This window comes from Carya illinoinensis, chromosome 7, assembly GCF_018687715.1.
Source record: "Carya illinoinensis cultivar Pawnee chromosome 7, C.illinoinensisPawnee_v1, whole genome shotgun sequence".
NCBI lineage: Eukaryota > Viridiplantae > Streptophyta > Magnoliopsida > Fagales > Juglandaceae > Carya > Carya illinoinensis.
Genome location: NC_056758.1, coordinates 55,402 through 82,123, shown reverse-complemented (window position 1 = coordinate 82,123; position 26,722 = coordinate 55,402). Strand labels below are relative to the sequence as shown.

The window sequence follows — 26,722 nt, the reverse complement described above, 5'->3', positions numbered from 1 at the left end:
ACATTAAGAAAATAATCTTAAATTGATTAATCTTTTGAGTGGCAGTTGAATGGATGTCGCCAAGAGTTGGGGTGGGGGGCCTGAGAGATGAATCTTGAGGTTTCTGGACCATGGTTTACGGAGTAGGCTCCCAGAGTGGGTATCCAACCATAGTGGGTCCCTCGACTCCTTCTAGCACCAGCTCACTGCTAGTGAGCACAGCTCTTGTCAAAATTTTCATCAAAAAATGAAAAAAAATCTGATATTCCATCATATGCGCTTATGCAATGACTCTTCCTTTCAGATTTGATGTTTACACCGGAAATTCGAGTTCGTGGGGAATACCCTATTTGCAGGCAATAGGGTGACTGAAATGCTTTAGTTCCTTTCTATTTCGTTAAGGAACACATTTCTGTTCCAATCTGTGGTACCTTGAATTTTAGTTTGCAGAGGAGCTATTACGAGTGTTGTAACCAGGTAATTAGTACCTTTTTCACAGAATTGCTGTTCGAAGTTGAATTCCAAAATCATTTTTCATGATTTGAGAAATTCGTTATCTACAAATTTGCATTACAGGTCAATGATCTTAATTTAGAATCCATTCCAACTCAACTGACCTCTAAGATACCCTGTTCACACCTTAGCACTTTGCATGAGTGAATTTATTTACTGGGTCTTATATGTTTGTTTCATGCTCTTTCAACATTATTCCGATTCAAAGTTTCAATTATTTTGAAACGCTAATAAAGTTTCAACATTGTTCTTGATCATGTGGATACGGGTCTGTTTATTTGTAGAGAAAATTGGCAACCGTTTCACCAGCTCTGAATCACCTTCAACCGTACTTCTGCGTTCGAGTGCTGCAATTTGTGATAGAAATCCCCGATTAGGAATTCTTTGCTCCCGGTCTGTTGCTTTAACTTGCTTTAACTTTAATGATTACGATGTGTAATAAAGCAGGGGTCACACTTAATGGGCGGGCCCCTGCCACTTCCTTTTGTCTGGGATTCCAGACATAACGCGTGGAATTACTCCAGGCATCATGCCTGGAATCATGACATTAATGTTGGCTGGCCTTTATAGTCACCATGCGCATGCGGAACATTTTAAGTTCTGTGAATAAGAAAAATCTCTCAATGAATATGAAAAATCTCTGTTATGTGAGTGCAAACTCTTAATTGTGGAATATGTGAGTGATCTTCTGGCTTTCTATTACATAGCACAGTTTACCATTGATGGGATGATTTTGACCGAATGACGACGACGACGGAAAATCTATGGAACAACTACGCTAGGATTCAAGATATTTTTGAGGAGGTAATGTCACTTTCATTGTGTACTTTGATCTAGTATTAAAAATACAATGGGTACATAGTTCTGTTTATGAGGCTTCTACCACAATGACATCCTGTTACAAGTTATAACTACAAACCTTTGAGCATAGACCACAGTAACGGATAGTAATCTCAACATTTTATTCTTTTCTCCACCATGTTCTATTCGAGTTTTTTAAATAGTTTTGCTTTGCCAGGGACGTTGATACGATTGTTTAGGAGTTCCGCGGAGAAGTTCTCAATGGGATTCGTAAACCTGTTCGTTGTTGCGTTGATGCCAGTCCTCAAAACGCTCCTGATCACTGGTGTTGGATTATTGCTTGCAATAGACCGTATAGGTCTCTTAGGGCCGGATGCAAGGCATATTTTGAACAACGTGAGTTTTAAAACTTACATGCTTATAGTGGCGGAAGCACCTAACAGTAATATTGATTGGGCAGTCGTTTCCTGTTCGAAAATTTGACACATTTTAACGTCTTTTTAATGCATATTAGTTATCTGTGAATTCTCAATTATGGCCTGAAAATAATGAAATCTAATGTATTTTGGGGGCTGGGATCCATTAATCACCTTCAAAGCCTTTCGAGTATCCAAAAATTGTTTACCTTTTATTTTCTGGATATAAGTGTGGAGAGTTTTAAATCCAAGTTTTTTATTTAAACAACCAAGTCATATGTCATCAGGCTATTAGATAAAATTATATTCAAATAATATTTTAATTTTATTATATTTTTTATTCGATTTTTTCTTTCTCATTTTTAAAAAATAATTAAATATTTAATTAAAACTATTTCATTATTATTCACAAATTACTTATTACTATTTATAAAATTTTCATTTCTTCTCATCCCTTTAACATCCGTTAGCTGGGACTGGCCCTTGATTTAAAAACTTTATCAAGGACTGACAGCTATTTTAATCATGGAACAGATTGTGTTTTTTGTGTTCACTCCTGCACTCATGGTTAGCAACTTGTCAGAGACTATTACATTTCAGGGCCTGATCACTCTGTAAGTTTCGGGATTTCGTACTCCTCGTGATGCCTTCTCTTTTCCTCCTATTTCAGCAAAGCAAATAGCTAGTCTCTTGTGTTTCTTGGTATAATTTTATTGAAGTGGTAACTCTTGGGAAAATGCAAATGTGAAGGTGGTTCATGCCAGTGAATATCCTTCTCACATTTATTATTGGCTCAACACTTGCATGGATACTTGTTAAAATAACCAGAACTCCTAGACATCTACATGGCCTTGTAATCGGTTGCTGTTCTGCAGGTACTTTAAGATTTGTTCTGCATCTTACTACTATTTCATAAAATTTCCACTTTATAACTTTTTAAGTCAGGTGGACTCTAATCTATGCAATACTACAAAAAAAGAAAAAAAAAAAAAAAAAGATTTTTGTGATCAATTTATTACAACGAAAAGATTATTCGCAATCAATAATATTTTCATTGCAATAAATTAGTCACAAAAATTTGTTTTTCTTGTAGTGCAATATTAATAGCAACAATGCTCTCTTTGGAAAAATGGATTCAGATAAATACTTTCAAACTTGTAATTAAAGTAATTTTCTTGCTGTTTTCTTTTAGAGAAGAATTATTCTACTTGCCATATTAGAGTTTTTATAAGTGAAAAATCTCACCAGATAGTTTTCTCCTGATGTACTCATGACCTCTGAGTTTGCCATCTATAACCACGGCTGAGTATCTTTGGCCCGTAGGATATAATATTTCTTCCTATGTTGGGAGAAGACTTGATTGAATTCTTTTTTAGCTAAAAAATCAATTCATCCAAAAGTTTTAACCTACAATATTATATATTATATTATATTATATTAATAATCGTGACTTATAGATACCAAAGTATCTGTAAGATTTATATACATGACTCATTGCAAATCAATCCACGAAAGTCGTATTCCCCACAAATTAACATGTGATACATATAATATACACGAATATAATATAAAATAATATAAAATAATATAATATAATATATAGATCCATACAGAATATTAATCTTTATAATATATAACAAAGAATATATATACATGTATTACGAGCTTTAAAATGAGCTCAAACGAGTTGGATTGAGTTTACATGAGATTTATTCACAAGTTTAAATTGAGTCGAGTGAACTTTTACCCATTTAGCACATTTTAAATATTTAAACCAACATCGATGTTCATAAACAACTTATTTATTAAATAAAAAAGTCAGACCTTATATATGAGTTGAGCTCGAACTATACATGAGCGATGCTATTAACATTCTGTCCTACTTGTAACTGAGACCAAACATGCCACATTGATCCCTTTAATCTCAATGGGAACCATATAATTTCTGTTAGGTCTTTTCTGGGAAAGAGCTTTTGATGCCTTTACCAACCCAAATTTTAACAGAAAGCTTAAAAATTAAAGTACCTCATAATACTTATAACTCGGACAAAGCATACAATGTTATTTGGGACAACAGAGTTGCCGTTTAATCATACTTAGGAGAAAGGCTTTCATCAAGTCTGTTCGGTTTATATGTAAGTACTAGATGTCTGTAGAATATTATGCTCTATCACAAGTTTCGCATTTCAGGGGGTGGGTTAATGTGAACAGGAAATTTGGGAAACTTGCTTCTGATTATTGTTCCAGCAGTTTGTGATGAAACAAATAGCCCATTTGGAGATTCATCTACTTGCTCGACAAATGGTGAAGTTTATGCTTCACTTTCTATGGCGGTATGATTTATAATTCTTATATATGTTTCAAGTTGTCTAATAATCGAAGCTTTTTATAAAACTAATCATGCATGGGAAAACACGAAACACCCCCAAGCCAAAAGAAAAATGTTCATATGAATTAGAGATGCCAAACTCTGGGAGATGATATATGACAATGGGAAAAATATAGTTACAAACATAATTGTGCATTAATCTGTACACCAATGTGATGTAATTGATCAAAAAGTAGATTTTATTGAAAATAGTGTTAATTTAAATTTTAAGTATGAATGAATCAATATTGGTACATAGATTAGTATGCGACTGTGCTTGTATATAGCAAAACTCTTTGACAATTTGCGGAAGTTTTTTTATTTTATTTTTCAAGACCACAATATAACACTATTTTTTGGTTTACTTTTTATTTATAGAAATACCAACTTCATTGAAGATAAAATGATTACATATATTTATCAAGCCAAAGAGCTTGAGAAAGAAATTCTAGAATACAATCTCTCCACATCTCAATATTCTCAACATTCCATACATATCATGCAAGCCTATTTGCTCTCGAGTTACCCTCTTTATATACATGTGTAAAAGAGCAAGATGCAAAACAAGTCTTTAATCTCATAACTTCAACATAAAGAGCCCAAGTTCAGAGTCAAGCATATCTTTCTTCTTCAACAAATCAACAAGCAAAAGGCAATCAGACTCTACAATTAGGTTCAGAACACCCATACCAACATACAACTGCATCCCACGAAATACAGCCAAGAGTTCAATGGTTTCTAGATTTTTCACTTCATTTTCAACCTTAATTACCTGTTGCCATAAGCATTTCACCTTTGTCATCCTTGAGAATCACCCCAATTCTAACCTTCTTGAAAGGCTCCAAGGTGAACCAAGTCTTAAAAATCCCTTGCAAGTTTCAAATGAAGCAATCACAAGATCGAGAGCTAAAAAGAGTAAGGAAGCAATGCAATGATTGGTGCAATCCACTTGAGACGAGTCTAGTAAGAGCCTAATATTCAAGATGGGCTTGAAGGAAGGAGAATCAATTTTACTCCATTTGATACAAACTATGGAAGAGTGCAATATGATTTAGGATTAAATGATTTATTATTTGGGAACATGGTCTCATCGGTATTAAGCTTTAAGAACTTAGCTGGAGGTGGACACCACCTGAGATGCTTCTGTAATTGTGTATGAGACTGACCCGTTATAGATTTGAAACTCCGTAGAAGGCCTAGAGCATGTTTAGCAACCTATTTTGTAGGCAAAACCATATTCTCAAAAGCCATCTTATTCCTTCTATACCAAAAATCCCAAGCCAAAGAGTAAAAAATGGCCAAACTGTCATAATCCTTCATTTGACAAAGCTGAGAGACCAAATCAAATAGCTTAGCATTTGGGTTCATAGCCAAGCTAGGGACAAGCTTTTTCCAAGCATCTCGAAGTACAATGCAACTAAAGATTGCATGATTTAAGTCCTCAATTGGAAGCTCACAGAAGCTACATTTACCTTAAGTAATGACCTTTTTCTTCAGAAGATTATCTTTAGTGGGATGACCATCTCTACATGCTCGCCAAGCAAATACTTTTATCTTACTTGGCACTGGTAATTTTCACAAAGCCTTCCATACCACCTGTTGTCTACCCATCTTAGAAGCCTCTACTGCATTAAACCTTAACTGGTTTGATATAAAGTGATAGCAACTTCTAACTATAAACTTTCCATTCCTTTCATGCTCCCAAATCTATTTATCAGCTGTATTTTCTATCCCTATCATCAACTTACTTATTGCTGAGACTACATTTGGATTGAAGAAAGATCTAAGCATCACCATATCCCAACATCTTTGATTTTAAGCAAACAAATTCTCTACCATATCCTTCATGTTTTCCTCAGAATTTTCATAACCTTCCTGAATCAGATCCTTATGTGCAGGTATCTATTTTTTAGCCTACAATTGTGTTGTTTTTCCATCCCTAGCCTCTATCTACATCCCTCTTTCAACCACTTCATTGCTTCCCATATACATCTCCATGTGTAGGAAGGGCAATGCCCCAAACCTGCCTCAAAGAAACCTGATTTTGAGAAATATCTTGCCTTAAATATTTTATGATGCAAAGAGGTTTCATCTTGAACCAATCTCCATCCTTGTTTAGCAAGAAGTGCAAGATTGAAGGTCCTAAGATCGTTAAAACCCATGCTCCATTCTTATTTCCTCTGAAACATACTGCTTTAACTCACCCAATGGATCCTCCTTTTCTCACCAACGATATATTTACTCGCATTCTCCATTTCCAATTTTCATGGACTTGCCGATCCTATCCATGAATTCTCACAAAGTTATAGATGTCTTCCTCACCAAGTCTGCCATGAAGGGACTTCAAGGCCATGCCTCTCCTAGGAGGATTGCCAGTGTTATTTTCTTATTTTGATCATTCAATGTTACACGCTCCTTGTCGATTTAGGTAAGGTATCTCCTTAGGCTTTGATCGTCCTACTTTATTGTGAGAAGGTAGGTAGCCGACTGTCTCCTCCTTCTACCCGCCATGAATTGCATGATGAACTACTTATAAAGTTTCTCAAAATTGGTGATCAAGCCTACCTACAAATTTTCGAACCACCCTTTTGCCACACCTTTGAGGGTTAACAGGAAAGCTCTATATGCGATCTCCATTGGGAAGTTGTGTAAGGTCATTTCGGTGTTGAAGGTTTCCATATACTCTACTGGATCCTTGGACCCATTGTAAAGGTCAATTTGTGGGAACTTGTACTTTAGCGAGAAGCATCGCCATTATCTCTCGGCTATACGGTATGTCTGTGCTATTGAGTTGGTTGCCAACCAATGATGACACTCCCACTCATTTTGCTATGTCCTCATATATATCCATAGGGTCCCACAAGCTATCATGCATCAATTTCTTCTCCACCTGGTTGTTCAAGGTCATCCCTCTTTCACTTCGAGACTCCTAATCGCGCTACCTATCACTATCTTGACCAATATCTCCTTTGTATCCTGCAACCTTTCATTTTAGAGATTCATTCTCCTTCTACAAGGCTTCCATCTCTAGAGTTATTTTATGCAATCTTTCTTCCCTCTCTGTGAATCTCCTATATATCCATTCTATTATCCATTTGTCTGTCCATCGCGGTCATTTCCTGGTCACAAATTATGTGAGAATGTGTGGTAGCTGGCATATGGATCTTGCTTCACTAGCTAATCAATCAGTATCCTATGAAATTCCAACAGATGACGCCAAACTATTGATACAATTTTTGACTATGTCCTTCATGTACCCTACCAACATACACAACCAATACAAGAGCCTTAAGGAACCTAGTGGAGATGCCTTTGATGGTAAAATTAGATATTGAACTACTTCTCTTAGAAATCAACTTAGAATCCCTTTAGAATTTATCTGATAGGGTATTTATAGGGATGGGCTGTTCTACGATGGCATTTTCTTTTCGGGGGCACAATTCATAGTGTCTAGTTGGAAATGTTACCTTCCTAAACTCGATTATGCTATTTATAGTGCTCTTCTAGTACGAGTATCTTGCTCGGACTTATTATGCAAATTCTAATCTTATAAAGATAAGATTGGTTACGATTTTCCATGATGAACATGACGCTCTTCTGGGCTTTATCTTTAGGCCCATATATATAATGCATTTTGCATAACTTTATTCTTTGCTCGCCTTTAATCATGTGAATCCTAGGTGACTTCACCATTCTTGGCAAGCTAGAGTTTGCCAACGATATATTATTGGCACCAAACAACATTACATTTTCTGAATCTAAACATATTTATAAGAAAAATGATACTTTTCCTCTCAACAGGAAAATGATACTTGAATAACACTTGACGAGCAAAGTGGACCAAATATGATTAAAGTTCATTTATCTTTTCAAAAGTTTATAATTTTTAAATAAAAAATGACTTTTCTAACTGAATGTTCTTCTGAAAATATCGGAAACAGAAAAAATAGAAAAACAATTCATTAATTCGGTCAACATTGATTGTAAAGTGTTCTGCCAAGCAACTATATGTAACGAGTAATGCTAGACTGCCGTTCAATGGTTGGGCGTGCATGAACAGTTGGCAAAATTTATATTTTTAATTTTTTTATTTATATTTTTAAAAATTATAAAAATATCAATACGTTAATAGTTATTTTCTTAATTATTAAGTAAAAAAAAATTAAATTTATGCGCAGTCTAAATGATTAATGAAGGACAAAATGAAGGGACAAAATAATATTACTCATATTTAATAGGCTTCACAACTTTCACAAGTTCTGGTAAAATCATATATAAATGCAGTTTGCTCAAAATTTAAATAACTTTTGAGAAAATTTCAACTCTTGTCGTCCTTACGGCTTAAGGCTAGCCAACAGAAGTACTGCACGTGTTTGCAGTTGCTCTAATTCACGATTTTTGTCACCCCTTTTGTCTTTTTTTGGCTGCTGCTGTCAATTTCCCATCTGCATCTTATTGCCGAAGTAAGTTCGCAAAGTGATGCGTCTCAATAGCTCCTTTTTCCAAAAAAAAAAAAATGTTGATAAATATGTTTATTGACACGTAATTTAACTTGGCAGCATGCCTTCAACTTGGATTTTGATCGCTTTAGCTTGGATCCTTCTCCCTATCCAACTTAGCCCGACTAATTCGATTCAATTGCCCGCTCCGAGCCACATCATGCACCTATTTCCAAACTCAAGCTTTGGTGATCTGGAGTTTGAAGGGATGTGTTAAAATATTCTCAAAACATTATTCTATAAATCATAATTTACACATGATAATGATTTAGTATAATACATATATATATATATATACCTTGTGGAAGAATGATTTTATTAGTGCAATAAAGATCTAGTTTATACTGCGTCAACTACCTCTATTTTCTGCCATATTTTCTACGTCTTTCTATTTTTTCTATAATATGCTTTGGCAAATGATCAGAGAATTCCAACCTTTGCTAGAATGGCACTTTTTTAGTATGTCTTACAAGATGTATGTGGTATTTATCGGTATACCTTGATCTTATGATGCTCTAGGTTGGTGCGATTTATATATGGTCTTATGTATATACGATCATGCGGATATTTGCAAATAAAAGCATCGGAGAACCGTCAAAAACATTTTCAGAGACTTGTACGGTATCACTACTTCCTTCAAGCGACTGTCCAAGCTTTGATGACCATTCAGATCAAGTTGAACTGCCTCTCAATCTATCTGGGGGAGAAGTGAAGGTATTCCTTGCTTTGCCTATTTTTAATTCTTTTTTATTGCCCAAAATACATCCTCTGTTCTTAATTTAAGAAAAAAAAAAAAAAAGAAATTACTAGTAACATGTTGGTACAAAAGGGGTTGCAAAACAAAAAATTTTGAAAGAAAAGTTTGTTTCAAAATGCAATACAATATTGTTTTCCTTTCACAATATTCGCCCACACTAATAATAGTATGCATACGGGTTATAAGCGAATTTACCTCTAAAATATAATAAAGCCCATAACAAATCTGTTTATCTAGTTAATTGTGTTATGTATACACAAAATTAGATCCTAAATATCTTCTGATATTCAATCAATAAATTAGAAATCTATTATTTCGAGAACAAACAAATTCTAACAAGTTTTGAAAAAAATAAAATATTTTAGAGAGAGAGAATTTCAAAATCGCCTTTAGAGAGTCTCAAATGACGAGCAAATAGGTCTATTTATAAATGACCAAAGGATGAGAATAAAAAGTTATCGCTTTTTGTTTTTTTGAAAATTGTTCCGAATAGGTATATATTTATTGTGTTTGTCTCTATGACAACTCTTGGACGTAGTCTAATAGTCACCTTGTTTCCCTTCCCAACTGGTTGGCACCTATTCGAAACCTAGTAGGCATGCTTTGGGAATTTAATTTTTCCCATGCGTTGCAGCGCTTTGCTTGTGCCTTTTGACGCGTTTCAGCGCCTCGCACATGGATCCTAGTCCACATTGGTAGCGCCTTGCGCTTTGGTGCTAGGCCATGGTCCGCATGAAGCCATCTCCAAGGATCAATACAAATCCCTTCTTTAAAGAAGGCGTGGCTCTAACTCAACCCCATGAGTAAATGTAGAGCCTCAATCCCACTAAGCCATAAATGAAAATACATAAATAAAGGTGTCTTTTGGATTTGAAATTTCAAATAGTAAAAATACATTAAAGCTAATTAGATTAGACATAGTAGACATATTTTGAACTAGCGATTCTATACGATTAGTCGGAGATATCTCACATATAAATTTTCTTCTCTTTGAGTAGTTCATAAGAGTATATATGTGGATTGGCCTTGTGTCTATATCCTAGTTTCATGAATGCTCTAGAAACAAAGGCAGCACCATCCCTGACACTCATATAGGTAGATTTATTTAAAGTGTCCTGTAACTAAATAGTTTAAAAAAACCATGTTATCAGTCTATTAAGAGCTTATTGCTTTGCCTCTTATTTTTATTACAGTACCAGGCACTTCAAACTTTAGGATGGTAAATTAGTTTGAAAACTAATTTTAATATCATAGTGTTTGCAAACTATGAACATATAATGTACTTTGCTCATTGAACTTGAGTCTTGATATGTTCATGGGTTGACTTGAGTTTTCATTATTGGTGATTTTATTGTTTAGGCTTTAAACTCATCAATTTGATGTCCCACATCAATTCTCTTGCAAGTTCTTTAGTTCATGGATATGCTAGTTTCATAAATATCTTGTAAAATCAATAGTAATTACTCCATCTATGAGTAATTGACTTAATATGCCTAGACTTGCCATTATATATATGGCTTAGGCCTATGATAGTATAGCCTGATAGTCACAATGCAAAAATATTTGTGGCATTGATTGTGGCATTGATTTTGGCCAAATCCGAGATCTCTATTAATAATTTCTTAATTTCACCACTTTGCCTCTTTGCTACAAGAAGGCAATCCTATAAACTCAGTCGTTATGGTTGAATAAGTTATGCATACATGATTCTTTGATGCCAAGAGATTACTTCTCCACCATGGGTAAATACCCACCCACTAGTTGATTTGTGATCATCATGCTAAGTTCCCAATTGGCATGTATATTCCTTCTACAACCGAAAGAAAACCTCCTTCTATAACGGAAGGAAACTCAGTATACTCAATACTATAATTTATATGATACTTTTCAAATACCATAAAATGCTTTGTACACCTATCCAATTAACTTGGTTCTTTGAACGCATTACATAAACATAGCAATATATAGAAAAATCATATATATAAGTCACAATTTGTTTTTATTATTGCTTTGCATTCATATTCACAAATTAAATCATATCATTTCTAGGCTTCTAGCATTAATGTGCTCTAAACATCAATGTTGTAAATAATATAAATTAAGCAAAACATTAACTTAATTATTAATATCAAGTTTGAACATGCCTTCACTGAGATATCACTTCCCAATGAAATTACCCTTTTTGGTCAACATAAATTTATTTGACTCAAAACTAATTTAAACCCAAATTTATTTAGAAGACTACTAAATACAGTATTCTTTAAGAGTAACAACTTTTCCGGAGGTAAACTCCGTTTTTATTGTCCCCTTGCCTTTAACTACAGCACTGAATGAGTTCTCCATGTAAAGTACTTGAACTTCTTCCATTGGCTCGTACCTCTTGAACAGGCTCATGTCTTTACAGATATGCCTTATTGCTCTTGAGTCAATTCACCAATAGTTATCTCATTCAAGAGTGTTAGTCTCAGAAATCATAACCTCAAAATTCTATCTAGAATCAGAGTTACATTGTTTCTTTTAAAGAAAAAGACGTCCTCTTTTGTATTGGCCTTGTTTGCCACAATAGAAGCAACTTACTCATAGATTCTTTTGATTCTCATTTTGGAAGTGATTTTTTTTTCTTCCAAAGTTATTCTTTCTCTTTCAATTTTCATATTTGGATTGATTAGGTTGTCCGGGTTTGTGGGTCTTCCCTTCCTCTACCATGTGCATGTTGGAAGTCAAAGAGTCACACTCTTCATTAATGTCACTAAGCCTAATTTCTTCTTCTATACGAAGATGTTGGCCTAAGTTTTCTACAAATATTTCCTCCCTTCTATGTTTCAAACATATTTTATAGTTTTCCTATGATTGACGAAGTTTATCAATAATGAATGAAACTGATATTGATTCATTCATTTTCATATCATGTTGAGAGAATAGATAAAAAAAAATATGCATAATCTCATGGAATTGTTGCATGGTTGTTGATCCTTGACAAAGCTTATATTGAAAAACATTTTATAGCTCATGTTTTTAGAGTTTAGGACTGGGTAGATTGTAATTGTAATTTTTTATTTTAGTTGACAAATCCATTGGCTCGTACCTCTTGAACAGGCTCTTGCTTTTATAGTCCTACTTTTATAGGCATGCCGTGTTACTCCTAAGTTAATCCAACATGATTTATCTCATTCAAGAATGTTGGTCACATAAATCATGGCCTCAAAATTCCCTTTATAACCACAACCATATTGTTTCTTTTTAAGAAAACAATAATCTCTTTTGTAATGATCTTGTTTTCCATAATGGAAGCAACTTATTCCCAAATTCTTCTTATTCTCATTTTTGAAGTGCCTTTGTTTTCTTCCAAAATGATTTTTTTCTCTTCTAGTTTTCAAATATTGATTCATTGGGTTGTCTGGGTTTGTGGGTCTTCTCTTGCTCTATCATGTGCATGTTGGATGTCAAAGACTCATGCTCTTCATTACTGTCTCTAAGCCTAATTTATTTTTCTATACGAAGATGTTGACCTAATTATTCTAGAGACATTTCCTCCCTTGCTTTTATAGTTTTTCCATGATTGAGGAAGTTTATCAATAATGGATGAAATTGATATGGATTCATTCATTTTCATATTGTGTTGAGTGAATTAATCAAGAATATGAATAATTTCATTGAATTGTTCAACAACAAGCCTAAAATCTATCATGTTGTAATTGAAAAAATTTGTAGCCAAAAATCTCTTCCTTGTAGCATCTTTTAAAAGATACTTAGCCTTAAGTGTATCTCACAGATCCTTAACAATTGCTTTATTTTGGTAAGCATCAAACAATGTGTCAGACATTGCCTTGCAAATACGTCCCTTACAGATGTAGTCATTTGTCTCCATTTGATTCTTGCCTGATTCTGAGCGATTGTCTCATCCTCATTTGCAAAAGGTCTAGAAGTGGTTAGAGAATATACCACAAGAGAAAGTGTATTTTCTTTTGCTAGTGTATTTGCTCCAGCAAAGCATTTGAGTTTTAAAAAATCCATAGCAAACTCTCTCAAACCATGCACCATTAGTAATTTAATATTATCTTAGAATTTTTGGTGCAAAGGGAAAAGAAGAAAATAGTTAGAGAAAAGAGTTTGATTCAAGGCACATGACAATGTTGCTTACCTTAAGACAATATTCACCTCCACAAGTAACGGGATGCACGCAAGTTATAAGCAAATTTCCCTCCAATGTACAATGAAGTCCGGAACAAGTATGTTTAACTAACTATGTGATTCATACATGAAATTAGACCCAAAGACTCTCAAATTTTACTATTCAACCAAAATATTAGAAATTTATTCTCTGTAGAATAAATAGATCGTAATAACAAGTTTTTGAGGAAATGAAAATTTTTAGGAGAGAGAATGTTCAAATTAGTTTCTAGGATATATTATTTTGCAAGCCATGCGATCTATTTATATATAGCCAAAGGATACAAACAAAAGGGTACACTTTTTCATTTTTTTGAAATCTGTTCCGAATAGGTATATATATATATATATGCATCTATTTGCCCAATAGTCATAATGGTTTGATTTGGTCCAATGGTCACATTGCTTCTTCACAAACCTGTTTGCCCAAAAATTTGATTCCCAACTAGAGCACCTTTTGCATTTTATTTTCCAACAAGCAAGAACTGCCTCTTCATGTGTCCATCAATTGATTAAAATCATAAAATTTAAAACCTATTTCTCTACATGCAGTTGATTCGACCCCTTCCACTTGTAGGTGAACCAAGGGCATCATTTCCACTAAGCCAATGAATGGGTTATGTTTAGGCTTGTGCAGAATAGTTGCTGGCATGAGCCGTCCATTAGCACGACCTAACCTGATCGATAAAAAGCGGGTTGAGCTTACTTGTGGGTCAAATCAGCTACATGTCGGTTTCAATCTAACTAACACATTTTAATAGCTATCCAAATCTCAAACCCCTGAAATCCTTCCCCAAATCTCTTTGTCATCATCGTCGACTCCATTCGTCATTATTGTCGAATCATGAACTCTTTGATTATGCAAAACTAGACCTTGAAAAATGTGGGTTTGCTTTTACTTGGCACCTCTATCTTCTCTTCCTTCTTTATTCCTCTCATGGAGGTAAATGGACCATTTCCCATGTCTCTTGACGATCTTTCGAGACCTACCTCTCTTTTTAGGGGAGGACGTTGTCCTTCGACACTAGCTTCCCAAATCTCAGAAAATACGAAAAAGAAAAATTCATAGAAAGAAAATGGAGAGGCAGAGGCATACGGAAATCATTCTTATTCTTCCTACAAATCCAGTTTATATTATATTTCCCCCTATTTTGCCATCATCTCCATTAGGCTGGAAAATCTCTAGCTTCTGAAATATCTTTCACCCACCATTGTTCTCACCATTTGTCAATCCTTCAAAATCCATATGGAATAATGGAAGTGTCATTAAAAGACGATGTATGAATCACTATGCCCCAACCTCCCACAGTCAAATTGCTGTACAAATGAGCTCTCAATCTCTAAATTTCTCAGATTTGACTCACGCTGCCGTATGCCTGTTGTTGTTTGAACTTTGAACTTTGAGCCCGATGCCTCAACAATGTAATGGTTCTTTTGTCATGTTCGTTTGGATTTCCGCTATTCCTTTTCTGTCATAGAAGGATTCTTGAAGCAGATGGGTGATGCCCAGGATGTAGGAAGCAGTGAAGGGGTCAGTACTCCTTTCCACATTCATCTTTCTTGCAACACGATTACTAGGCCTTAGAGCCTTAGAAGGCTGTGCAAAGCCTTAGGGGCCTGTAGGGACCTTTAACCCAAAAGTAATTGGTTGACTTGACTGGGTTGGGTCGGATCTTTTTTGTGTTGCCCTGAACATCGGGGCAGGCTCAAACCCATATAGGATTGGTCAGGTTATAGGCCTTGTTATGTTACATATTTCGACCCAATTTATTATAATCATAAGCATGGGATTATAACCTTTCCATAAATTTTCTTTTTTCAAAATAATTTAAGAATTTTAAAATAAATCTCAAAAATAATATTAATAATAAATATAATATATAATTATTCTAAAACTACTTCCACTTGCAGGCAACGATACTTAATCAGATTATTGAGCGCATTAAGATGTATGCGGAGCACATCAATCTGAAAATGTTGGTCGCGCCGTCTACAATTGGTGTGGTATGTACTAGCGCAGCAGCGCTTCTATACCCTGCAACATTGAAATCTTTAAGTAGTTAAGCAGTAAGGAATTTATTTGTTCTATATATATATATATATCATCCTTCTAAGATATCTGAGAGAAGTACAAGTATTATTAGCTGTAATCATCGTAACCATTGTCATTATAACTAGTTTATTGTTACTAGTAACTTTAACCAAATCGATTGTTGTCCAAATATATTTAATTGCCTCCTTAGCCAGAAAAAGGAATGACATTTTGGACTGCTAATTGCAAAACCAGAAAATTATTTTAGGATGCGAATAACTCAGTTATTTTCTTTTAATTAAATTTACATATAACTTGATATTGTCTATAGCTAGCCTTGATCAGACAAGTAGAAAACTGAGATCCTCTCCAATTTTTTAGCTGACATTTAAAAAGAGATAGACATAACATAAAACACTCATATGGGATCTACTCTTTTCAAAGTCATCCAATACCTCTAAATAAAGTTAAATAACAACAGAGATTAGAGACCGATGTCAAGTCTCGTTTCAGGTGATGTACTTAAGTAGGCTATAGAGTGTCTCAGTTTATTCAAATGGCATCTTGCTTGCTTTCCAATAATCTCACGTAGTACATTCCATGCCACAACTCATTTTTACGAGGAGAGGGCATGAGAAATGGTGATTACCTAAAAGTAAAGATAGAAATCTCCATTCTCATCTCGAAATCTTGTTCACTTTTGAGGGGCCATTTTAAGATCTATGAATTATTTCATGATGATTAGTGCAGAATATGTTGAGATAAATATAATTATTTACTTTATATTTTAATATTCACTCTAACATATGGCCGGACTAACTCTCATTTAATAAATGGCTTCCATACTTAAATATTTAATTATATCACCACTTATTTTAAAATTTTAGCCAATGAAAAAGATAATTTTAATTTTAATTTTATTTTAGAAGAAGAGGGTGGTAAAAAAAAAAAAAAAAAGAACTCTAGCTTTGGATATCTAGCATGAGTGCCCATTCACACGTCCATGCAATTTAAGATTTCAGTTTTTGTGTTGAGTTTGTAATACGTGAACAAGCCATTAATTTGCATTTGTTTTCTCGTCTAGGCTGTTGGGTTGATCATCGGAATAGTTTCTCCAATAAGGAAGCTAATGATTGGTGACAGTGCTCCTCTTCGCGTGATCACTAGCTCTGCGTCTCTGCTTGGGTATTAATCTCATACTTCCCCTGTTGGGCACCAGATGGTGGAGATTTTTTTTTTTTTTTTTTTTTTTTTTTTTTTTTTTTTTTTTTAAATTTCTAAGCAAGCACGCATTCAATTAAAAGAAACAAGATGCAAATGTAGAGGTAAGTTTTCCTGGAAAAAGAATAAAAACAGTTATGGGACTTATAAATTGATCCCCACCCGTACTCATGATTTGTGAAAATTTTAAAGAAGAAAACATATTAACTTGTGATTTGGATATCAAAATCATCTTAACTCATCTCATCTAATCATTATAAATTTTCTTAATTCTTAAATAAAATGCAATAAATAATTCAACTTTTTCAAATCTCAAATTAAAAATAATATTAAAATATAATATTCTAACAATCAAAAAATAATATTCTAAAAATTATTTATTCAAATTTTAATTTTTATTTCAATTTATTTTATCTCAATTCATTATCCAACCTCTATATCGCGTTGGCGATGGTGACTAGTTGGATTACATTATAGTTTATTGCTCTGAACTGCTTAGACCGCTTCCTCACTCCCAAAATCTATTTAAGCCAGATCACATTATTATTGGTTGTAGTCATATATATATATATATATATATATTTCCTTTTTGTTAGTTAGTTTAGCATTATGCTAATTAGTAAAGCTCTTTGAATTTTATAAAAAGGGGAAGTTGACTTTATGCTTCCAAAAGCTTAATGAAAATTAATTGTACTGTGTCTCTCTATTTCTCTAAATCTTGGTGGTTTCTCACCTCTAAGCGAGCTATCTACTGTTGGGCTTCTTTGTACGGAGCCTAGTTTTGTTTGTGTGTAGTCTGATTTGATGACTCAACTTGATAAGGATATGCTCAAATTGTTTTGATAGATTTTCAATAAGACTTGAGTCATGGAGTAGAGTTTTGGACACTAGCTTTTGGATATATACCCAAATACATAGGCTTTGCCCAAGCATGTAAGAGAGACTTCATATTTAAATAGGTGGCAGAGATGTTGACACACTAGATGATATGTACCTGAGACATGCTAATGCCAAGTTCAGATAGAAGGGAGTTAATCATATAATCTTAGCAGTTGTATCGGCTACAACTTGATATCAACTTTTATGCTAAGTAGGTTGATGTATCTAAAGCCTCATATTCAATGATTTGGTTATAGAGTTTCTTGAAAGAGCTGGGTAAGAAAAAGGAGAATGGTACCTTTTATAGTGACAATCAAAGATCCAAATTCCTTGTTGTAATTCAGCATTTCATTCTAGAGCTAAACATATTCAGGTTATATATCATTTTATTCATCTCTTATGGATGATGGTAAGTTGATACTTAAGAGCATTTGTGGAATTAGGAACCCTACATATATGTTGGCTAAGGGTGTTACACTTGATAAACTAAAATTGTCTACAACTTTAGTTAGTCTTCTAGCCTGAAGACATGAGTTGTACTAGTCTCTAAGTGAGCTATAGAGATGGAGATTTCAGTTTTAGAGGCAAGTGGTTGATATTTGTTGCTGTACCAAACTCTAAGTAGGAAAATTGTTGGGCTTCTATGTGTGAAGCCAAGTTGTGTTTGTGGCAACTTGGTTTGATGAATCATTTCGACAAAGATTCGTTAACATTTTTATGTGAATTTTCAATAAGGTTTGGGTGGAGCAGAGGTTTAGGCCTTAGAAATCCTCTTCACAGCACACCAATGTTGGATTTGTTGACGACAAAGGTGAAGTTAGGCTGCATGATGGAGAGATATTGAAGTTAGCCAACTACACTATGGTAGAGGGTTGAGTTCGAGAATTTGTCACTAGAAAATGTGTGAGGGAGGATGCCAAATTATGAGATGGTCTTGCTCAAACCAAGAGTTGTAAGTAAGATTTAGCAAAGAAACAACAGTAGAAGAGAGACTAGAGAGTATTTTAGGAGGGGCCGAGATGCTACCATCAACATAGCCACAAAGTTTTTGACCACAGAGATAAGGTTGTAGTTGAGAATGCCAGACAACATAATTGTCACAATTTAACTTGAGGATGTAATGAAATGGGAGGGATTTCTAGGGGATCAGGAGCAGCAAGCATGATAGATAATTGAAGAGAGGAAGTTATGGAGGTTGAAGAGGCCATGGATAAATGAAGTGAGTCTATTGGCTCTATTATACCATAGAAAAGTTTAGACAAGTTTTATTTTGTGAATATGCTTCCTTTACAAATAATGGAAGCCATCAAGTATAGTTATAAGAGGAGTACTTATCTTAGAAAGTACAAAGATTCAAAAAACTGTAATCATGATGTCACTTTATCTTCGGAAGCTTCATCAGTTTTCAATTGAGGTGGTTCTAGTTTCTACTGCTTGATCTTCGGTAGGTTTCTTATCTTGAGTTTGGACTGGCTTATCATTTTGGTTCGAGAAGGTTGTAGTGCCATCTGGAACTCTTTGGTTTGAATTTTCTGCCTTGGCTAAACTTGGCTTAACGATTCTTGTTAGTTTTTTTAGTTGATTTTGTTTTGTGATGGTTCGATTTGATGATCAAATTCAACCATATAAATATTATATGAGAAATACTTTTTGAACCGATGAAATAGACCATTTCTCTTTTTTGATTTTTAATTTTTTTCTTAATGATTTAAGGAAGGAAATGTTATTAAATTTATGTATTTTTTTAAAAATATATATAAAGACGTTAAAAAACAATACTTGAAAGAAAAATAAAATTGCAATTGCAATGATCGGTTGGGACCATTGACACGAGTAGCATGATGCATATTATATTGATTAATTTCCTTTTTGTCGTACTTTTCTATGATAAATTCTTGCTCGCGGTTATCTCTATTTTTAAGCAGAATAATAGATCGACTCATTGAGCTCGAACATCTTGTGGTTCCTCTGCAACTAGAAAAGAAAACTCCTAACTGTTATCAATTGATTTTGCTTTCTTTTCACATGAAACAATTGGTAATAACCCCCATTTCATCTATCACACTTGCTTATGTTACAAACCTAGGGTTCTCCTCTACGAGAGGCATACGAACTAGAAGATTGAAGACTTTGTCTTTACTTGAGTTAGAGTCAGTTGTGTCATGGGCCATGGGTTGCGGGCTGAGAGTAACTTATTTTGGGTTAATTGGATGGGCCTCATGAACGTTAGAAGCTAGTCTTATTGTAATCGGTAGTGTCTTAGTGTTGTAGATGAGTAAGGGTATTATTGTATTTTCCTTTTCAGTCAGCTATGGATCTAAAGAACTAATATTGAAGAATTTTCTACAAAGGGGTTATGAATGAATTACATAGGCTTTTGCCAATCTGGAGGTTTTTTGATTTCTTGAATTATTGGAATCAATTACATTACATTTGTTTTTCCTTGTTTCTATTAAGAATCCTTGTGGGTTTTTATCAATTAGCATTATAACAGCAAGCTATTAGAGACCACAATAGCTATGGCTAACAGCACCCGCTACAAGGAGCTTGAGAAGTTGGTCATAGGAATGAAGCAACACCAAGACTTGCAAGAATGAGTAGAAAGTCATCACAAGTATTTGGATGAGTTAGCAAAGAAAATGGGTCTGTTGCTGGAATCCCTAAATGGGGGTCCCCAAAACCCACGACACCACCACAACAAAAACCCTGAAAAAGAGTTCCAATCTAAAGAGTTGGGAGCATAAGAAGGAATGCAGTTCTGATTTATTAAGCTTAACTTTCCCAGATTTGATGGGGAAAGCCCTACTGAGTGGGTCTACAAATCTAATCACTATTTTGACCTACACCCAATGCTAGATTACTAGAAATTCTGTTGTCTTCCTTCTACATGGAGGGGGATGCCCTAGTTTGGTTTCAGGATGTAGAAGAAATAGGCAACCGTCACACTTGTGAGGCATTTGTCCAAGTACTATAGATCCGATTTGGGAGCTCATCTTATGATGACCCAATGGAATCAATTACTAGACTATCAAACAACCATGGTGGTAGCCTAGATGAGGTACTTTTAAATCATTTAAGGGGACTTTCTGAGAACTATAAACTTAGTTATTTTTTTAGCGGACTTAAGGATAAAATCAGATTGCCCTTAAGAATGTTGAAACCCCACAATTAAATTCAGCTTTTGGTTTGGCCAGAATACGAGAGGAGTATTTATGCTCTAAAAGGACGAACAAACCACTGAATGCTTACATTTCTCCCTTCTCAAGGGGTTTTATAGGGGGAGGGGCCACAGGCTCCTCGCATATGTGAGCTAGGAAGGAGTTTTTGCTCCTACAAGGACCCCTTATAAGAGTAAATTCCTCATTCAAAAGGTGAGTGCCATAGAGATAAAGGATAGGAGGGACAAGGGATTGTGTTACTATTGTGATGAGAAGTGGAACCCCACCCATAAATGTAAAAAATCTAAGTTGTATGATCAAGGGAATGGAATTTGATTATGATGGTGACAATGATGACGAAGGAGGTGATGTTCAGACACTAGGGAATGAGAGGATAGAGGGGCATAACCTGGTGGTAAAGGCACCTGAGATCTCCTTACATGCAATTGATGGGTCTAATAGCCCTAGAACTATGAGGGTATTGGGGAACATCAAGGGGCAAACAACGGTAATTCTAATAGATACGAGCAGTATCCATAATTTCCTAGATCCCACCATCATTCCTAAGGCACAATTGACCCCTAATTCTATGGAGCAAATAGAGGTAAAGGTGGCCAAGGGAGAGTTGATGAAAGCTCTTGGAAAGCTGGAAGGGGCAGAAATACTATTGCAAAAGCAACCATTTATTATAGATTTTTTCTTACTATCCCTAGGGATTGGTCCTTGGCATGCAATGGTTGAGAACACTTGGGCCTAGTGGTGTTTTTGATGAACCAAAAAAGCTGCGCTGACAAAGAAGTTGTAACCACCGTATCACACTCAGTGGTGGAACTATCCCTATTTCAGTGCATCCTTACAGGTACCTATATTATCAAAAGTCGTAAATAGAAAAAAACTATGCAATAATTTACTATATGCTGGAGTTACTAGTGATTGTAGGATTCAAGGACCTTATATAAGATAGATCTGGAGCTTAAATTGTTGTATTAGAAACTACATCAGGGTCAGTTTTCAAACCAGAAATTTTCTTTGGTCAATGGTTTGCTACTGAAGAAAGGTAGAATTTATTTATCAAAAAACTTTTCCTTCAAGTCAGAGGTTTTACAATATGTGCATGATAGGCCCTATGGGGGGCATGCTGGCTATAAAAAATCCCTTCACAAGGCCAAGGCCGACTTTTATTGGCTAGGGATGAAGGATATCAAATCCTATATTAAGGAGTGTCTAACTTTTCAAAAATGCAAATCTGAAAATTTACATCTTGTTGGGTTGCTACAACCCTTTCAAGTTCCCTCAAGGAGTTGGACAGACATTTCCATGTACTTCATCGAGTCCTTACCTCCATCCAAGGGATTCACAGTGGTTTTTGTGGTGGCAGATTGTCTCACAGATTATGGCCATTTTATTCCTCTCTCTCACCCCTATACAGCAACCATGGTGGCCAAACTTTTCATCTCACACGTCTTCAAATTACAAAGCATGCCTTCCAATATTGTCTCTGATAAGGAAGCTACCTTCAAAAACTTAATTTGGAAGGAAATGTTCAAGATGCATGGGACTCAACTAGCTTATAGCTTTGCCACCCCCCCCCCCCCCCCCCCAAAGTCTGATGGACAAATAGAGGTGATGAACCAAAGGATTTAACAATACCTTAGGTGCTTTTTCAGCCATCTTCTCAGGGAATGGGTGACCTGGTCACTATGGGGAAAGTGGTGGTATAACACTAACAACCACTCTTCCACTAAGTTAACTCCATTCAAGGCCTTATATGGTTATCCTCCACTCACACTCCTACAATATGTAGCTGGCACTACCATAAACCTAGAGGTTGACTCACAGCCTAAGTCTATAAATTAGATCTTTACTATCATTAGGAAAAACTTAGTAGCAGCCCAAGCAACAATGAAAAAATATTACAATCTCAAGCATACTAAGCAAGCATTTGAGGAAGGAGGCACGGTATACCTCAAACTTCCAAAATATAGGCAGTATAGTGTTACCTGCCACCAAAGCTCAAAGCTTTGCCCCTGGTTCTTTTGCCCTTTCAAGGTTGTATAGCATATCAGAACTATGGTTTTACAAGTTATAGCTACTGGTAGGCTCCATGGTCCACTATGTTTCACATATCATGCCTTAAGAAGCATCTGGGACCATTGGTAGTAGTCACACTAGGGTTGCCGTCGGCTGACCCCAATGGATCTTTATGTGATGAGCCTGAATAGATCCTGCAGAGAAGGATGTCAAACTACAACAATCAGCCTCTAATTGACTTGTTGGTGAAATGGAAGGGAGAACTTGAGGAAAATTTGACATGGGTCCCAATCAATCAGCTGCGCCACAACATCTTGACCTTGTGGGCAAGGTCTTCTGAGGGAGAGGTAGACCTAATGTTCTCCTCTACGATAGGCATACAAATTGGGAGATTGAAGACTTAGTGTTTAATTGAGTTAGAGTTAGTTGTGTCATGGCCATGGGCTGTGGCCAGTAGTGACTTAGTCTAGGTTAATTGCCTTATTAACGTTAGAAGCCAGTCCTATTAAAATCGATAGTGTCTTAGTGTCGTAGTCCAGTCAGGGTATTATTTTATTTTCCTTTCCACTCAGTTAGGGACCCAAAGAACTAATACTGTAGAATGTTCTACGTAGGGGGTATGAATGAATTACACAGGATTTTGCTTAAATTGGAGGTTTTTTGATTCCTTGAATTATCAAACTCGATTACATTACATTTGATTTTCCCTGTTTCCATTAAGAATTCTTATGGGTTCTTATTAGCTTCACAATGGATTCTTTAAACCCTAGATCATTTGAGTATCCTTTGTGTTTAGCCATTCGCTCTTGCCTAATCGCCCATTAGTTTTTGAAAATCATCAAAAGCATGAATTCATTTTTAATTGCCCCTTGTCAAGATAATTTACAGAGCGTTTTTAATTTTCTTGTCAATTTTAAATCTGAAATGCAGGGAGGCAACTATTCCATCTATGACTTTGATAGTGGGAGCAAACTTGCTTAATGGTACTTTCCTAAACTAATTTGATCTCTTCTCATGCTAATCTTGGTTTTTCCTAGTTCTGATTTTGCCTCAAATTTGCTAAAGAAATAATAAAATTCTATCTAAATTAGTTTTATATAATTTCTAACCATTATATCTTCTATCTTTCAGGGTTGAGACGATCTGAAGTAAGTTTGCTACTTACTGTAGGTGTTATGGCAGTAAGGTATATTGCATTGCCGCTTTTGGGTATTCTTGTCGTTAAAGCGGCATATATGTGGGGCATGGTTGGATCAAACTCATTATACCAATTTATTTTAATGCTTCAATATGCACTTCCACCTGCAATGAGTATCGGTATGCCTACTCTCCCTTTGTTTAAAAAATGGAAAGTTCATTTCTTGATTGTTTGCCTTCTTTGTAATTCTGTTCTTGTTGCAACTTGCTTACTTGTATCCTTTTATCCTCTACCTTTGAATTTTGGAAAAATTTGTACTCATAATCTAGCTTAAGATCATTCATTCACACTACATAAAATTACTGTGGCCACAGGGCAAAATATCATTAATGTATTTCACAAATAGGCATACCATTTTTTTTTTAGGATCTAATAGTCCATCTATTTTTTCCTGTAAGTGTTAAAGAATTTCTGTTTGCAACTTGCAAAAGAGGTTCAAATGTGAACAAAGCACTATACTTGTTTACTGTGTAGTGTAAATGTGAACAAAGCACTAAATTCTAGGCTTGAGTTTCATGTTCCAATTTTTCATTTGTAAATGCAAAAATAGCATTAGCATATGCAAGGTTCTTTAGGATTTGTATTTTATATTACTGAAATCCTTCATTTTGTGAATGTTTAAACTCCAATCGAAGACTAAATAAGATGCATTTATAGCTTAGAATCATTAAAGTTCTTTCTACATTAGATGTTTCCCATTCATCAAAGACTTCTTTTAAGAATCTTCATCTTCTCATTTGTCTGTCACTTTGATGAACTTGGCAGGTACGATTACCCAACTGTTTGGGGCTAGTGAGTGTGAATGTTCTGTTATCATGCTATGGTCATATGTTGCAGCTTTATTCTCTATTACACTATGGTCAACCTTCTACATGTGGATTGTCTCATAAACCCTATTCTATATTTGTTATATACAACTGTGTCATTCACTCCAAACCTGAGACATACCTTATACAGCCAGCGTCAAGTATAAGCATAGCAGTGGTTGGAGTTGTTTACCTGTGACTACTACACTGTTACAATTCACTGTGTCAATTACATTCAAAGGGTGAGGTGAGAATGCTTTCTTGTTAAGAATATTTATTGGACATTATTTCTTCATTTTGATTGTATTGTTAATAATTCTTAATTTTAATGCATGTGTTGAAAAATCATTTTATTATTTTGCCCAATTGAGCCACATACTTTGGAAGAGTGGTGATGTAACATGCCTTGTAAAACATAAGAAAAGGTGACCTCAGTGAAATTTTAAAGGTGTCTTCTAACAATTAAATAAGTACATAGAGTTGGGATGGTACTTCCTTTTTGCTAAAGGGAAATTGGCAAAATATCAAAAATAGAGTTTGTGTTTGTGCAAGATGGGATTTTACATAGCATCTTGATTTCTTACTATAGTAGGTTTTGATGCATGTTTTGTAGCCATTAGGCAAAGACAGTACTCCTGCACCTGTAAGGGTGGAAGAAAGGGTGGCGGTAGGTGACCATGTTACCTTTGATGCCAAAGTTCAATATTTGCTATTAGGTTCAGGAAAGCTAAGGAAGGTTAGAAAGATATACCGATTCCATAACCCCCAACCCGTTGTTAGCTTGATTCTATTTATAGTCGATTCCCTATGGGGTTTCTCTCTAGCTGCAATGATCATCTTTGCCTCGGATGACATGACGTCACATTTAGCACGTCCATTCCTATCAGTTGCATGGGTCCTACCTCAGGGCTGGCCACTTCGAGTTGCATTCAATGTGGTCGGTCTTGTTCGGGATAGGATCCTAGCTTGTTTGTTCTCAATTAATGCATAGTGATTGGGGGAACCGTTGGCTATTTTCACCCTTCCTCAGGCCCTTGGGTTCGCCTGGGCCTTCTCCTATTGGGGGTCCTGGGCCTCAACACGATAGACCTGGGTTGAATACAAAAAACCCATTTCCAGGTTCAACCTCGAAGCTGGCCACTCCGAGTTGCATTCAAAGTGGCTGATTTTGTAGGGGGTAGGATCTTGGCCTTTTTGTTCCCCATTAATGCATGGTGAATGGAGGAACCATTGGCTCTTTTCACCCTTCCTCGGGCCCCTGGGTTCTTCTAAGCCTCCCCATGTTAGGGGTCATGGGCCTTAGCGCAATGGGCAATGGGCTTGGGCTCAACTCAACTGAGTACAAAAAAATGCTTTCCAATAAGAGTGTTATTTTTATTTTTATTACAAAATTTATTTTATTAGTTGTTTATTTGGCTACTTTTCTTTTTGGAAAACACTATAGACACAAAGGGATCCCACACATTGATGTGACATACTGATAATGTGCCACGTGTCCTTTTTTTTTTCCTTTCTACCCCTTATCTCTCCATGCCTTTCCACTCTCCTCCTCCACTGTGCCTATCTCTTCCCCCTCTCTGTGCACCAGCTATAGTGTTTAGGGACCACCTCAGGGTGGACAGAAGCTGCTAGCAGTCCAAGCGGCACTGTCTTAGGAGAATTTTAACAAACAATTGTGGTCTTTCTCTTTTCCAAGAAGAGATATCTAACTTTGTGGTCTCTACTGCCCATAAGGATCTCTTTCGTTTATTTGGATTTTCCTTTGATATTTGTGTGACAAATATTGGGTATTTATTGGTATCAGAGTAATGTCAGACATTAAGAAGGGGATTCAAATTTTGGATTTTGGATTGCAGGAGGTTATGATGGTAGCAATGATATATACTTGCAAGTG

General features: G+C 35.4%; 1 protein-coding gene across 7 annotated transcripts; it reads left to right on the top strand.

Moving 5' to 3' along the window:
• Positions 1-25,176, top strand: LOC122316691 (protein PIN-LIKES 3-like). 7 transcript variants are annotated; one of them, XM_043133409.1, is made up of 14 exons: positions 1-152; positions 284-456; positions 777-885; positions 1,205-1,296; positions 1,511-1,689; positions 2,244-2,323; positions 2,460-2,584; positions 3,921-4,042; positions 9,096-9,290; positions 15,415-15,507; positions 16,620-16,720; positions 23,755-23,807; positions 23,956-24,141; positions 24,788-25,176. In XM_043133409.1, exons 5-14 carry the CDS (start codon positions 1,555-1,557, stop codon positions 24,910-24,912), a joined length of 1,215 nt encoding a protein of 404 aa, XP_042989343.1. In that variant the 5' UTR covers positions 1-152; positions 284-456; positions 777-885; positions 1,205-1,296; positions 1,511-1,554; the 3' UTR covers positions 24,913-25,176. The 7 variants fall into 7 exon arrangements, with proteins under 7 accessions (XP_042989343.1, XP_042989341.1, XP_042989342.1 ...); XM_043133407.1 differs by having other exon boundaries at positions 30-191; XM_043133408.1 differs by having other exon boundaries at positions 30-191; positions 1,200-1,296.
• The last annotated feature ends 1,546 nt before the right edge of the window (positions 25,177-26,722 follow it).